This window comes from Pristiophorus japonicus, chromosome 8, assembly GCF_044704955.1.
Source record: "Pristiophorus japonicus isolate sPriJap1 chromosome 8, sPriJap1.hap1, whole genome shotgun sequence".
Classification (NCBI taxonomy): Eukaryota; Metazoa; Chordata; class Chondrichthyes; family Pristiophoridae; genus Pristiophorus; species Pristiophorus japonicus.
This window is the reverse complement of record NC_091984.1, coordinates 139,920,922-139,936,381: the sequence shown is the minus strand read 5'-3', so window position 1 is coordinate 139,936,381 and position 15,460 is coordinate 139,920,922. Positions and strand designations below refer to the sequence as shown.

At 45.8% G+C, this 15,460-nt stretch overlaps 1 protein-coding gene across 1 annotated transcript in view; it reads left to right on the top strand.

The window, feature by feature from the left end:
* Positions 1-10,732: 10,732 nt before the first annotated feature.
* Positions 10,733-15,460, top strand: part of LOC139268184 (pre-B-cell leukemia transcription factor 1-like) — a 1,207,813-nt gene continuing 1,203,085 nt past the window's right edge. The window contains exons 1-2 of the mRNA XM_070886235.1: positions 10,733-10,905; positions 11,136-11,209. Coding sequence (XP_070742336.1) covers positions 10,733-10,905; positions 11,136-11,209 — 247 coding nt within the window. The remainder of the gene's footprint in view (positions 10,906-11,135; positions 11,210-15,460) is intronic.

Here is a 15,460-nt window from a genome sequence, read left to right as displayed (position 1 = left end):
AGCTGGTGCATGGTAAGCATGTGATGGTGCATCCTCATAATTAGCTCCTCCGAGGATTCATCGTCCGTGAGGTCCAGCGACTGTTGCTACACACATGAAGGCCCTGGCAGAGAGAAAAGATATAGGCCCAGAAATTCCTCTCGAGGTCTTCCAACGGGCAATTGCCTCCCGACCGGAGAATTTTTACGAAAATACCTGGTGGTCTAGGAGGCGCCCTGGATTGCGGTGGGGAGGCCTTCTCTTCCCGCGCTGTGAAGCGCGCTCCCGTTCCATGCAGAAGATGCAGTCACGTGTGACTGCGCAGCCAATCAAGTACAGTATTCCACAGGTTCCCATTAATATTACTGAAACTCGTATATCTTTGAGTTCTGAGTGCTATTAATGGAAACAAAACCAAACACACATTTGGGGGTTTCGATAAATCACTAAATGTAGCGATAAAGCAAACAAAGCACAGGGGTCCATTGACAGAGCAATAGAACTGAAAAGTAGAGAAGTTTTGTTAACTTGTATAGAACTTTGGTTGGGCCACTCTTGGAGTATCATGAACAGTTCTGGTCTCCATATTATAAAAAGGATATAGCTGCACTGGAGAAGGTGGAAAAAAGATTTATGAGGATGATGCCAGAACTGAGAGCAAGAAATATTGAACAGGCTGGGGGCCTCCTTCCGAGAAAAGAGAAGACTGAGGGTGTGACCTGATAGAGGTCTTTAAGATCATGACAGGGTTCGATAGGATAGACGTAGAGATGTTTTCACTTGTGAGAAATCCAAAATTAGGGGCCATAAATATAAAATAGTCACTAATAAATCCAATAGGGAATTCAAGAGGAATCTCTTTACCCAGTGGTGAGAATGTGGAACTCACTACCACAGAGAGTGGTTGAGGCAAATAGCATAGATGCATTTATGGGGAAGCTGGATAAACACATGAGGGCGAAGGGAGCAGAAGGATATGCTGATAGGGTGAAATGAAGAAGGGTGGGAGGAGGCTCGTGTGGAGCATGAACAGTGGCACAGACCATTGGGCCGAATGGCTGGTTTCTGTGGATAAATTCTATGCAATTCACTGCAAATAATGACACAATCCATGGACTTGCCTACAAATTATGACACACTCATGGGGAATAATCTGAAAATAATGACAAGTTCCCAGGGAGATACTGGTAATTTTTTTTAATTCCTTCCTGAAATGTGGGCGTCGCTGGCAAGGCCAGCATTTATTGCCTATCCCTAATTGCCCTTGAGAAGGTGGTGATGAGCTGCCTTCTTGAGCTGCTGCAGTCCGTGTGGTGAAGGTACTCCCACAGTGCTGTTAGGGAGTGAGTTCCAGAATTTTGACCCAGTGACGATGAAGGAACAGCGATATATTTCCAAGTCAGGATGGTGTGTGACTTGGAGGAGAATGTGGAGGTGGTGGTGTTCCCATGTGCCTGTTGCCCTTGTCCTTCTAGGTGGTAGAGGTCTCGGATTTGGGAGGCGCTGTCGAACAAGCCTTGGCGAGTTGCTGCAGTGCATCTTGTAGATGGTGCACACATTCAGCCATTGTGCGCCGGTGGTGGAGGGAGTGAATGTTTAAGGTGGTGGATGGGATGCCAATCAAGTGGGCTGCTTTGTCCTGACACACTCCTGCAGTATTCCCTTCAAATACAGACATTCCCACAGGGAGTCCGATAAAAATACTGACACAATCCCCCGGAAACTGCTGCAAATACCGACACACTCCTGAAGACACCGTCTAAATATTGACGCGCTCTCAGGAAATTCCCTGCAAATATTTAACACTTCATAGAATGCGGAATAAAACACGACTATCACGCAGGTGATTAATGACACACACAGAAAATCCCTTGCAAATACTGACATACTCCCGCAGAATCGCCTGCAAATATTGACATTTTCTCAGGGGCTCCCTGTAAATCCTGACACGATCCCAGGGGATCCCGTGCAATTTCTGACACACTCCCAAGGAATTCCCTGCAAGTGCTGACACATTCCTGGGTACACACTCTAAATACCGACACACAGTCTGGGAATCACCTGCAAATACTGAACCTCTCCTCGGAATACTAACACACACCCAGGGAATTCCCCTGTAAATACAGTAATGACACACACCCAAGGAAATCCTTGTAAATACTGACACACACCCAGGAAATTCCTTTGTAAGTACAGTAATGACACACACCCAGGGAAATCCTGGTAAATACTGACACACACCCAGGAAATTCCCCTTAAGTACAGTACTGACACACACACAGGGAAACCCTGGTAAATACTGACACACACCCAGGAAATTGCCGCTTTTTACCAACACACACTCAGGGAGTCCCCTACACTCAGGAAATCGCTTGAAAACCTTGACACACTCCCATGGAATCTCTTGCAAATACTGACACGTTCCTGGGAAATTCCTTGAAATATCAATACCCGCCAAGAGTTCTCTTGCAAACTCTGACACACACTCAGGGAATCTCCTCCAAATAATGGCCCACTCCCAGGTAATCCGTGGCAAGTGCTCACACAATCCAAGGAATCTCTTACAAAAAATGACATACTCCCAGGGAATACCCTGTCAAAACTGGCACAGTCTCAGGGAATACCCTGTTAAAACTGGCACACTCCCAGGGAATCCCCTGCAAATACTGACACACTCCCAGGGAATCCCCTGCAAATATTGATACACTCCCAGTGAATCCTTTGCAAATACTGACACACTTCTATAGAATCCCGTGCAATTATTGACACACGCCCACAGTATCCCTTGTAAATAATAACACACTCCCTGCAAATGCTGCCATACAGTGGGGATATCCCCTGAAATTCCTGAAAACTCCCATGAAATTCCCTAAAAATACCAAATGACTGCAAGGAATACTTTGCAAATACTGACATATTCCCAGGAAATCTCCTGATTATACTGACACTCTCTTACACACACCCTTTCCCTCAATGACTGTCTGCCCCACCTGTGACAGGGACTGTGGCTCTCGTATTGGACTGTTCAGTCACCTAAGGACTCATTTTAAGAGTGAAAGCAGATCTTCCTTGATTCCGAGGGACTGCCTATGATGTTGATGATTTTGAACTGCTGCAGTCCGAGTGGTGAAGGTGCTCCCACAGTGCTGTTAGGGCCATCCGGTTTTATTCATATTGGCCCACATTTTGCAGTCAGTGGCTTCTGCGGGAGGGGGGGGGGGGGGCGCGAAGGGTGGCGGGGTGCCTCCGACCTGCAAAAAATTCACAAACTTACCTGGTGGTCTGGAGGTTCACCGACTTGCAGTCCTGGGCCATTGTGCGTAGGCCTGCGTAGAGGACCACATATCCCAGGGGCGCAAGTGTTTCGTGAGTGTCCCTGGGATCACATGGGCCGCCCAACCAATCAAAGTAGGGGGATCCCCATTCATACTTGTGGTGAGTTCCATTTCTACGGAGCGATCATAAGTATGAATGGGAATACCCCCAAAAACACACAAACACATTAAATACATAAAAAAACGCATTACATATTTAAAATGAATGGAAATGCAATTTAATTAAATATTTTATACAAAGAAACAATGTTTTGAATTTTTTTAATATTTCAGCAGGGCGAAAAATAAACTTACCTTAATGCACACGGTTTTTAATATATGAATGAGTGATAACATTTTATTTTTCTATTTTTTAAAACCCTTATGCTGGTAAAAGCGGGCCTTATGCCTGCTTTTACCAGCGTAAGAATTGAAAAGGGCATTCACTTGGCAGAAGGTGGGCAAATAGCCCGCTTTTCCCGGGGATGTGCGCGATCTGTTCAGAGGATTATTGACAGAACACAAGTTCTGAGTTTAGGCGCATGCGCACCTCGTAAGCACCCTTAGGAGCCGTGAATTCAGCCCCAATATTGTTTCCTGCAGTGGTTTGCTAGGCCATTCCAGAAGGCAGTTAAGATTCAACCATATTGCTGTGGGTCTGGAGCCAGGCTGATTTGCTTTCCTAAAAGATATTAGTGAACCAGTTGGGTTTTTACAACAATCCGGACGTTTTACAGTCACCATTACTGATACTAGCCTTTTATTTCATATTTATTTAATTAACTGAATTTAAATTGCACAGCTGCAGTGGTGGGATTTGAACTCATGTCTCTGGATCATTAGTACCTGGCCTCTGAGTTACTCAACCAGTAACCCAACCACTATGCTACCGTTCCCATAACACATTTCCAGAAACACATTTCCAAGGAATACTCTGAAAATGAGCACGCACTCCCAGGAATCTCCTGCAAATACCAACACAATCCAAGGAATCCCCTGCAGATATTGACAAGCTCCCATGGAATGCTGTGCAAGTACCGACCCACTCCAAGGGAAGTACCTATAAATCTTGACATACTCCAGAGGGATACCTTTTCCAACAGGGCGTTGGTGAGGCCACACCTTGAGTATTGTGTGCAGTTTTGGTCTCCTAATCTGAGGAAAGACATTCTTGCTATTGAGGGAGTGCAGCGAAGGTTCACCAGACTGATTCCCAGGATGGCAGGACTGACACATGAAGAAAGACTGGATCGACTAGGCTTATATTCACTGGAATTTAGAAGAATGAGAGGGGATCTCATAGAAACATATAAAATTCTGACGGGATTGGACAGGTAAGATGCAGGAGGAATGTTCCCGATGTTGGGGAAGTCCAGAACCAGGGGACACAGTCTAAGAATAAGGGGTAAGCCATTTAGGATCAAGATGAGGAGAAACTTCTTCACTCAGAGAATTGTGAACCTGTGGAATTCTCTACCACAGAAAGTTGTTGAGGCCAGTTCGTTAGATATATTCAAAAGGGAGTTAGATGTGGCCCTTACGGCTAAAGGGATCAAGGGGTCTGGAGAGAAAGCAGGAATGGGGTACTGAAGTGCATGATCAGCCATGATCATATTGAATGGTGGTGTAGGCTCGAAGAGCCAAATGGTCTACTCCTGCACCTATTTTCTATGTTTCTATGTTTCTATGACACACTCCCAGGGAAATCACTGCAATTACCGACACACGGCCAGGGGAACTTCCTGCAAATACTGATATACTCCCAGGTAAATCCCTGGACATACCAAAACATTCTAAAGAATCTCTTGCAAATACTGAAACACTACTAGGGACCTCCAGCAGATACTGACACACTCCCAGTGAATCCCCTGCAAAAACAGACACTCTCCCAGGGAATGCTCCGCACTCCATGAAATCGCCTATGAATACGATACTAGGGAATTCCTGCAGATACTAACACACTCCCAATACATCCCAGGTAATCCTCTGCAAATATTGACACACTCCTGAAGAATACCATTTTAAAATTGACACACTTCCGGTGAATCCCTTGCAAATGCTGACATATTCCTAGGGCATATCCTGTTAAAACTAACGCACCCCCAGGCAAACCCCGGCAAATAATGACATACTTCCAAGGAATCCCCTGCAAATACTGACACTTCCAGGGAAATATGTGCAATTAATGACCATTCCCACAGAATTCCCTACATATACCAATAAACTCTAAGAAGTCCCTTGCAAACACCACCATATTCTTCACAGAATCCTTTGTAAATTTGACACCTTCCCAGGGAATCCCTTGCAAATACTGACACACTTTGAGGGAATTTCCTGCAAATAATGACACACACTTTGCAAATACTCACACACTCCCTACAAGTAACCTACATACACTCCCATGGTATCCCTTGTAAATACAAACACACTCCCAGATAATCACCTACAAATACCAACGTGTAGCCAGGGAATCCCCTGCAAATACTGACACACTCTCGGGGAATTCCTTGCAAATACCGATGCACACCCAGGGAATCCCTTGCAAGTACTGACACTCATCCAGGGCCCCCCATGTAAATATTGACACTCTTCCAGAGATTTCCCCTGCAAACACTGACACACAGCCATACTCATGCACTCTAGCAAATCCCCAAGGAACTTTCTTGCAAATAATGATACTCCCAGGGAATCTGCTTGACACAATGGCACAGTCCCAGGGAAAGCCTGGCACTCTCCGGGAAATCCCCTACAAATTAAGAGATACCTCCGGTCATCCCTTGCAATTATTGACACAGCCAGGGAGTTTCCTGCAAATAGTGAAACATCCCAAAGAGTCCCTTGCAAACACTGACACACACCTCGGGGCTCCCTGCAGCTACTGACAAACCCAGGGAATCTCCTGCAAATACTGACATTCCTAAGGAAATCCCTTACAAACACTGACACATTGCCATGGAATCTCCTGCAAATGTTCCACACTCCATGGAATCGCCTACAAGTCATGACGCAATTCCAATACATCCCTTGTATATACTGACATACTCACTGACGTACCACCGCAAATATTCAGACACTCATTCCTACATTACAACAGTGACTACACTTCAAAAATTACTTCATTGGCTGTAAAGCGTTTGAGGCATCTGGTTGTCATGAAAGGTGCTATATAAATGCAAGTTTTTCTTTCTTTCTTTCACTCCCAGGAAATCCCATGAACATACTGACATACTACCTGGGAATGCACTATAAATATTGACACCCCCCCCCCCCCCCCCCAGGTAATACCCTGTTAAAACGGGCGTACTCCTGTAAATAACACCACACAGCCAAGGAATTTACAACAAATACTGACACACACCCAAGGGAAATCCTTGCCAATACCGATACACTTCCAGGGATCCCCTGTAAATACCGGCACACTTCCAGGGAATCCCATGCAATTAATGACATAATCCCAGGGAATCCCGTGCAATTAATGACACAATCCCAGGGAATTCCGTGCCATTAATGACACAATCCCAGGGAATCCCGTGTAATTAATGACACATTCTCAGGGAATCCAGTGCAATTATTGACACAATCCTAGCGAATCCCGTGCAATTAATGACACAATCCCAAGGAATCCTCTGCAATTACCCATGGAATCCCTTAGAAACAGTTCAACCTTCACCTATGTGCTCGCTGACCTACTTTGGCTCCCAGTCTGGCCCTGCCACGATTTTAATATTCTCATCCTCATGTTAAAATCCCTCCATGGTCTCGCCCCTCCCTATCTCTATCCTCCTCCAGCCCTACAACAATCCGAGAACACTACATTTCTCCTCTGGCCACTTGTGCATCCCCCTCCATTACCCCACCATTGGTGACTGTGTTGTCAGCTATCTGGTCCTAAGCTTTGTAATTTATCCTGAAATCTCTCCAGCCCTCTATCTCTCTCTCCTCCTTGAAGACGGTCCTTAAAACCTACCTCTTTAAACAAGCTTTTGGTCACCTGTCCTAATAGTTCATTCCTCGGCTCAGTGTTAATTTTTGTCCAATTATGCTCCATAAAGCACCTTGGGATGTTTCACTACATTAAAAACACTATATAAATGCAAGTTGTTGTTTAAGACTATGGATGGGTTTGGTCCTTTTTAGATATATATTTAGAGGATCCAAGGATTCCCAGCCCCCAGAACCCTACACCCTCATAATAATGGACCCCAGTCAGAGATAGTTTTTCTTCCCCCTATCGGACAGTGTCAGCTGTGGCTCAGTTGGTAGCACTCTGACCTCTGAGTCAAAGGTTTGTGGATTCCAGTCCCACTCCAGAGACTTGAGCACAAAAATCTAGGCTAACACTCCAGTGCAGTACTAAGGGAGTGCCGCACTGTCAGAGGTGCCATCTTTTAGATGAGATGTTAAACCAATCCCTCTCAGGTGGATGTAAAAGATTCTGAAAATCAAATGAGGAGGTATACTAAATAAACAAATGAAACTCAAAGAGGATAAAACCCCTGGTTCAGGCGGATTACACCCGTGCATTTTAAAAGAATCTAGGGAAAAAATAGCAGAGGCATTACCACACATATTTAAGAATTCGTTAGTAAAAAGGGAAGTGCCAGAGATAGCTAATGTAATACCTATAGTTAAGAAGGGAGATAGAACATGTCCAGGAATCTATAGGCCAGTCAGCTTAACATTGGTGGTCGGGAAAATAATAGAATCCCTACTAAAAGAGAAAATAGAAGAACATCTAGAAACGAAAAATAGAATAATAAATAGCCAGCATGGATTTCAAGAGGGAAAGTCTTGCTTGACCAACCTAATTTATTGAAGAGGTAACACAGAGAGCAGATACGGGTAATGTAGCTGGTGCCATTTATCCAGATTTTTAAAAGGCCTTCGATAAGGTACCACATAATAGGCTGATGAACAAGGTCAGGGAAAGTGGAGTCAGGGAACAGTAGCAGAATGGATAGCAAGCTGGCTTCAAGACAGAAAGCAGAGTAGGGATAAAGGGTAGCTATTCACAGTGGCAGAAGGTGGGTCATGGTGTTCTTCAAGGATCAGTGCTGGGACCACTATTGTTCACAATTTACGATTTAGACTTTGGAATCAAAAACACAATTTCTAAATTTGCGGATGACATCAAATTTGGGGGATAGTCAATACTGAAGAGACTGAAACAAATTAAAAGAAGACATTAATAAACTTGCAGAATGGGCATATAATTGGCAAATGTAATTCAACACAGATAAATAGGGAGGTCACATATTTCTTGGAAAATAAGAATTTAAATGGGGTAGAGGAGCAAAGGGATCTGGGAGTACAAATACTCAAATCACTAAAAGTTGCGACACAGGTTAACAAGGTCATAAAAAAGCAAACCAAGCACTAGGGTTTATTTCTAGAGGTATAGAATTGAAAAGTGGTGAAGTGATGCTAAACTTGTATCGAACCTTGGTTAGACCACACTTAGAGTACTGTGTGCAATTCTGGTCGCCATGTTATAAAAAGGATATAGAGGCACTGGAGAGGGTGCAGAAAAGATTGACAAGGATGATACCAGAAATGCGAGGGTACACCTATCAGGGAAGGATGAACAGGCTGGGTCTCTTTTCTCTTGAATAGGAAGGCTGAGGGGTGACCTAATAGAGGTCTTTAAACTCATGGAAGGTTTTGATAAGAGTGGATACAGAGAGTGTTTCCATTTGTGGGGAAGATCAAAACTAGAGGCCATCAATATAAGATGGTCACCAAGAAATCCAATAGGGAATTCTAAAGGAACTTCTTTACCCAAAGAGTGGTGAGAATGTGGAACTCACTACCACAGGGAGTGGTTGAAGCGAATAGTATTGATGCATTTAAGGGGAGGCTAGACAAGCATATGAGGGAGAAGGGAATAGAGGGTTATGCTGATCCCTAAGTGCAGGAAGCGCATCTGGGAGGGCGCTGAGCACCTCGAGTCTCATCGCCGAGAGCATGGCAGAAACCAAGACAGTGGAAAGAGCGTGCGGCAAACCTGTCCCACCCTCCCCTTCCCTCAACGACTATCTGTCCCACCTGTGACAGGGACTGTGGTTCTCGTATTGGACTGTTCAGCCACCTAAGGACTCATTTTAAGAGTGGAAGCAAGTCTTCCTCGATTCCGAGGGACTGCCTATGATGATGATGGATGCTGATAGATTTAGGTGAGGAAAGACGGAGGGAGGTTCGAGTGGAGCATACATGCCAACATGGACTGGTCGGGTTGAATGGCCTGTTTCTGTGCTGTATATCCAATGTAATCCTATGCATTTCAAAGAAGAGCAAGGGAGTTATCCCCGGTGTCCTGGCCAATATTTATCCCTTACTCAACATCACTGAAACAGATTCTCTGGTCATTGTCGCATTGCTGTATGTGGGAGCTTGCTGTGCGCAAATTGGCTGCTGCGTTTCTCTACATCACAACAGTGACTACACTTCAAAAAGTACTTCTTTGGCTGCAAAGCGCTTTGGGACATCTGATGGTCGTGAAAGTTGCAATATAAATGCAAGTCTTTCTTTCCAGCTTTGTAAACTTTCTGTTTGATTCTGCCAGCAAACAGCTGTATGTAGGAAGCTCCTTTGAGAATCGCTATGCCTTTTTTTCCGGATTGTTTAAAATGAAGCATGGCAACCCTGACGTCATGGCTTTGTTTCTTTTTCCCCTCTGACGTCAGAGAGCGACTGAGTGGGTGGGGCCTCCTTCGGGGCTGTCAGTCAGAGGTTAAAGGATGGAGGAAGGAGGAGGGGGAGGAGGGGCCAAGGCTGCTGTCAGTTTCAAAGGAGCAGCCAGCACCAAAAAACAAAGGCAAGGCACACCAGCAGAACGGAGCGAGCAGCTGGAGCCAAGGAGAGGGGCTGGCAGAGAGAGAGAGAGGGAGAGGGAAAGCAAGGGGAGGCACCTCGCAGCCGCCTCCACCTCAAGTAGCACCTTCCCAGCATTGTAAGCCTGTGATCACCAGCTCCCAACCCCAGACACAGAGAGAGAGAGACAGAGCGACTTCTGTCTAACTGTTTGTTTAAACCTCTCTCTGTGTGTGCTGCTGCTTCCATCCAGCGGGGCTGGGACTATTTCTATAGCTCTGCAAAAAAAATCTTCAATTGTAAAGGAATCAGTAACAGCAGAAGAAGGGGGAAGCAATTTTCCAGAGCTTGCATTGGAGCAGAGAGAGAGAGAGGACAGGAACTGTGAGCAAAGATTTTTTTGGGGGGGACATAGCCCCTTTTCCCCCTCCGCCCAGCTATCTCCGCCCCCCCCCCCCCCCGCCATCCCTTCTCCTGCACAAAAAGAAAAGGTTCAGGGGGGTGGAGGGAGAGGGTAAAGAGCTCTTTGACCTTCCGCGCTGGCTCTCCCCGGCTCCATCGTGTCCGTTCTGTCCGAAGGCGGCTTGTTTCTGGGCGGGCACAGAGAGCGGCAGAGCAAGAGGTTCGAGATGGAAGAACAGTCCAGGCTGCGCCATCCCCACGCCGGGGTCAGTATTCCCGGGCTGCCCCAGCACATGCAGGACAGCGGGGGCGAGGCCGACGGCAGGAAGCAGGACATTGGAGATATCCTACAGCAAATCATGACCATCACCGACCAGAGTCTGGACGAAGCGCAGGCACGGTGAGTTCAAGGGGGGGGAGAGAGAGAGAGAAGGCAGCTTTGTGTGTGTCTGTGTTTGTGTGTGTTTGGAGTTGTGTGTCTGAGTGCATGTGTGAGAGAGATATATACAATCACTGCCTATAGTCTAACAATATTTAATCAGAGTACAGCTCCATCCACCCACTCTTAAAACAAACTCCAATTGAAATACACACCAGGCTATAGCTGATTATTGTCCGTTTACATTGCAGGAAACATGCTCTGAATTGTCACAGGATGAAACCAGCTCTCTTCAACGTGCTTTGTGAGATTAAGGAAAAAACAGGTCAGGGAAACTGTTTTTTGACATTTCTTACTCTTGGAGTTGCCCTTTGGCTGTTTGTTTATTGTGTTATTTATGGATGTATTTATTATTGCTGGCTGTGTGTGAGGAGCTCGGGGTGTGTGTGCATGCAGGTCACACACATCTAAATGAGACCCTGTACACGTTGGTGTCTTTAGGAGTGGGAGAAGGTGTTGTGGCAGCCGGGCTCAGAGAGATGCCGGACTGAGCCGGGAGACAGAAAGCTGACTGTCACAGCAAAACAAAGTTGTTCATTTGGGAAACGAGGGTTTTTGGCGGGGGAGGACGAGTTGTTGGCGATCGCCCCCACTCCCCCTCCCCCCACTCCCACCAACAGTCAGAAATGAGTTTGTTTTATTTTGAAAGACAACTTTTCAGAAAACGCTTCATGTGAAATGAATTTATTTATAAACTTTTACGGGGTTTGGAAAAAGTTGGAAAGGCTGCCTTTGTCTCATGTTGAGTGATGTTGTTGGTGAGCACTGGACTTTGGTCCGGTGGTTGAGTGTTACTGTCGCTTGTTCCGAGTGCGGGTGGATTCAGTGTGGCACGGCCCGAACTCTTGTTCATCTCACCGCCTCTCATCGGGTCAAGGGGAGACGTGCCTTCGATTCATGTCATTGTTTGAACAGAATAAAGAGGCTGGGTTTTTCTTTGCTGGTTTTGAGCAAAAGATGCATTGGTTCCGGTCTGCTGGAGAGTTTTTGTACGCTATGTTTTTTAAAGGTAGAGAAGGATTCATCACACAGGCAGGGGGATGGGGGCGGGGGCAGGGTATAAATGTTGTCAGAGAGGTGGCGGAGGTGAATGTTGTTAGAGAGTGCTGCGGGGCGGGGAGGTTTCTCCCCTTTGGAGTGCAGTGCTCCCGGGGGAGCTGGTCAATCTTCCTCCAGTGATTGCTTCTCTGAAAAATGGTGATTTATACCTATACATATATAATATATAATGTGGGTGTGTGTGCTGTGTATGTATATCATATGATATATGCGATGTGTGTATATGCGATATCCTATCATATATTTGTAATGTGTATATATATATGAAATAATATATGGAGATGATCAGTTTTTAATATCACGTCCAAAAGATTCCGAAATGCTGGGTCATTTTGTGTTATCAGTCCAGTATTGCTACTTCTTGCCGTGTGGGTCTCCAAAAACAGTGATGATCTATCTATCTATCTATCATATCTATCCATCATATGTATCTATCAATCATATGTCTATCTATCTATGTATATATATATCTATCTATCTATCTATCTATCGTATCGATCTATCTATCTATTATATGTATGTATCTATCTGATATATATATATCTATCTATAATATATGTATCCATATTGAGAGAGAGAATCCGAGGTAGTGGTTTACTCTCTGAATCACAAACGGTTCTGAAGCGTTGATCGTGCCTCTTATGATATTATGAAGCCCTTGCCGCCTGCACCCCAAGGGTGCTGAAGGTGGGGAGCTCTTTAACAAAAGCACTTTATACAGCTTGGGGATCAAAGCAGAAAACTGTGAGCAACACAGGGCAGGTCGCTCAGCATCCGGGAGGAGGTGAGCGTTTGTGTCCTCAGCTGAAACGTTATCCTGCCTGCCCTTTCTCTCGGGTGCTGAGCGACCCGCTCTGTATCTCACACACACAGTCTCACTGTTAATGTTTTAATGGCGAGTTTGACCAGTGTTTGTGTTTTTTTTGTTGCCTGCTTGTAATCTTATATCAGCGGCCCTGATTTACAGTGACCGAATTAAGAAGTCGCATTTCTCATTTGGGACGCTCTATTTATTCGGGAGATCACACTGGACTATATTACTTATTTCCTGTGTAAACGAATGGCCTTGCTCATCGTTGGAGAAAGGGTCTTTGTGGGTGCTGTTATTTTATCTGAACGTGTTCAGGGGCTGGCTTGTTTTTTTTGTGGCGGTGATTATTAATATTATTTATTAGACTGGAATGGTTTATAGAGAGCATTTAATGGTGCTGCCTTATTAGATAAGATGGAGTACTTGATAAGGCTCAATGCTTCATACAATTAAAAACACTGCAGGAGGGATGGGATGTAATGTCCTGGAAAAACTTGGCTGTCAATTTTGGAAAAGAATCCAGAGATAGTGCACCCCTAGTGGTTGGATTGGGAAAGGCGGTGTGCTGTCAGAAGCTCCCAGTCTGTGCTGGGTCGAGCAGCTGCTTCGGTGCTGCAATTGGCCTCAGTGCCTCTGAGTTAAGGAGGGGTGAAATCAGCTGAGCTCCCAGTCGAGGGGCCGAATGGCCTACTTCTATACCCCACACATGCTTGATGAACAGGCTGTGTCTCTTTTTTTTCTCTTGAAAAAAGAAGGCTGAGGGGTGACCGAATAGAGGTCTTTAAAATTGTGAAAGGTTTTGATAGAGTGAATACAGGGAGAGTGTTTCCACTTGTGGAAAGAGCATAACTAGAGGCCATCAATACAAGATGGTCACTGAGAAATCCAATAGGGAATTCAGAAGAAACTTCTTTACCCAGAGAGTGGTGAGAATGTGGAACTCGCTACCACAGGGAGTGGTTCAAGTAAATAGTGTCGATGTAGTTAAGGAGAGGTTAGACAAGCATATGAGGGAGAAGGGAATAGAGGGTTATGCTGATAGAGTTAGATGAGGAAAGACAAGAGGAGGCTCGAGTGGAGCATAATCACTGGCATGGGCTGGTTGGCCTGTTTCTGTGCTGTGTATCCGATGTAATCCTATGTATGCGATCACTGTCTAGGGACAAAAGTGCCGGGGAACGGACATGGAGTGATGGATGACAAGTGTCGCTCCTCATGGTCGAATAGCCGATTGGCAGACAGGACGGGCAAGGTGCTGGAAGGTTTCTGGTGCCTGTGGAACCATAGCTAAACATGCGGAGTCAGTGTCTGCTGCGGGGAGTGGGTGGGGGTGCAGGAAAGGAAAAAATGATGTGGAAGGAAACCAACTTGGTTTGCATAACACTCATTGCAAAGGTGTTTGCGAATTTCGAAAAACTGCTTCTGTCAATGTGCTCCACTGACTGGGCCAAAGCCTCCTTGTGGCTTTATACCTGCATCTTGTTGGTGCCTTGGTTTGAATCAGGTGTTTAATTTTTAATAGATAGGTCTAAAAATAAATGTACTTTGCCCTACTAACTGTAGCCCTTTCCAGGTAGGCTGTGTGGTGGCTCTCTGCCACCCATTAAGCTCAGCTGGAACTTGAAACCGAGGCCCCCCATTCAGGTGGGTGTTCAGAACCGCTTGGCACCATGTGGAGAAGAGCGGGCCAGTTCCCCCAGTGTCCCGGCCAACATTCCTCCCGCAATCTACTCCGCCGACAACACATTGACCAGCCGTTCTTCTCGGTTGCTGCTTAGTGGGAGCTTGCTGTGCGCAAAAAACTTGTCTTCCGTGTCTGCCTACACAACAGCCACTGCAACTCATCAATACTTCACTCACTGAGATGCTTTTGACAGTGTGTCATGCTGCTGCAGGAGCGTCAGTGTGATTACGCCTGCTTGTATATTTCCTTCCACACTGCGCAATCAGTTCAAACCGGAGAGGCTTCCCTTTGAACGTCAATGGAGAAAGAAAGGAAAATCGTGCATTTATATCGTGCCTTTCATGACCTCGGGACGTCTCAAAGCGCTATACAACCAATTAAGTACTTTTTGAATTGCAGTCACTGTTGAAATGCAGGGAAACACGGCAGCCAATTTTCTCACAAGCAAGCTCCCACAAACACTAATGTGATCATGGACCAGATAATCTGTTTTTTAGTGATGTTGGTTGAGGGATAAATACTGGCCAGGACACCCGGGAGAACTCCCCTGCACTTCCTCAATTAGTGGTGTGGGTTTAGGTCCCCCTGAGAGAGCAGACGGGGCCTCGGTTTAACGTCTCATGTGAAAGATGGCACCTCCGACAGTGCAGCACTCTCTCAGCACTACACTGGGAGTGCCAGCCTGGCTTATGCGTTCAAGTCTCTGAAGTGGGACTTGAACCTACCACCTAACTCAGAGGTGAGAGTACTACCCACTGAGCCACAGGTGAAGGCACCTTTTGCATAGAGGACCTTTACGTGAGGTGGGGAGGGGTAGGTGGAATTTAAGCCCTTAGACCACCGCCCCAGCCCCCCAGAAACTAGCTGCCAGCCCATTGCATGTTATACGTTGTGGCACGGAGGTAATCTTCCTAATGATTGTCTTCCTTCATAATCAGCTCAAGTACTCAGAAAGATCACCG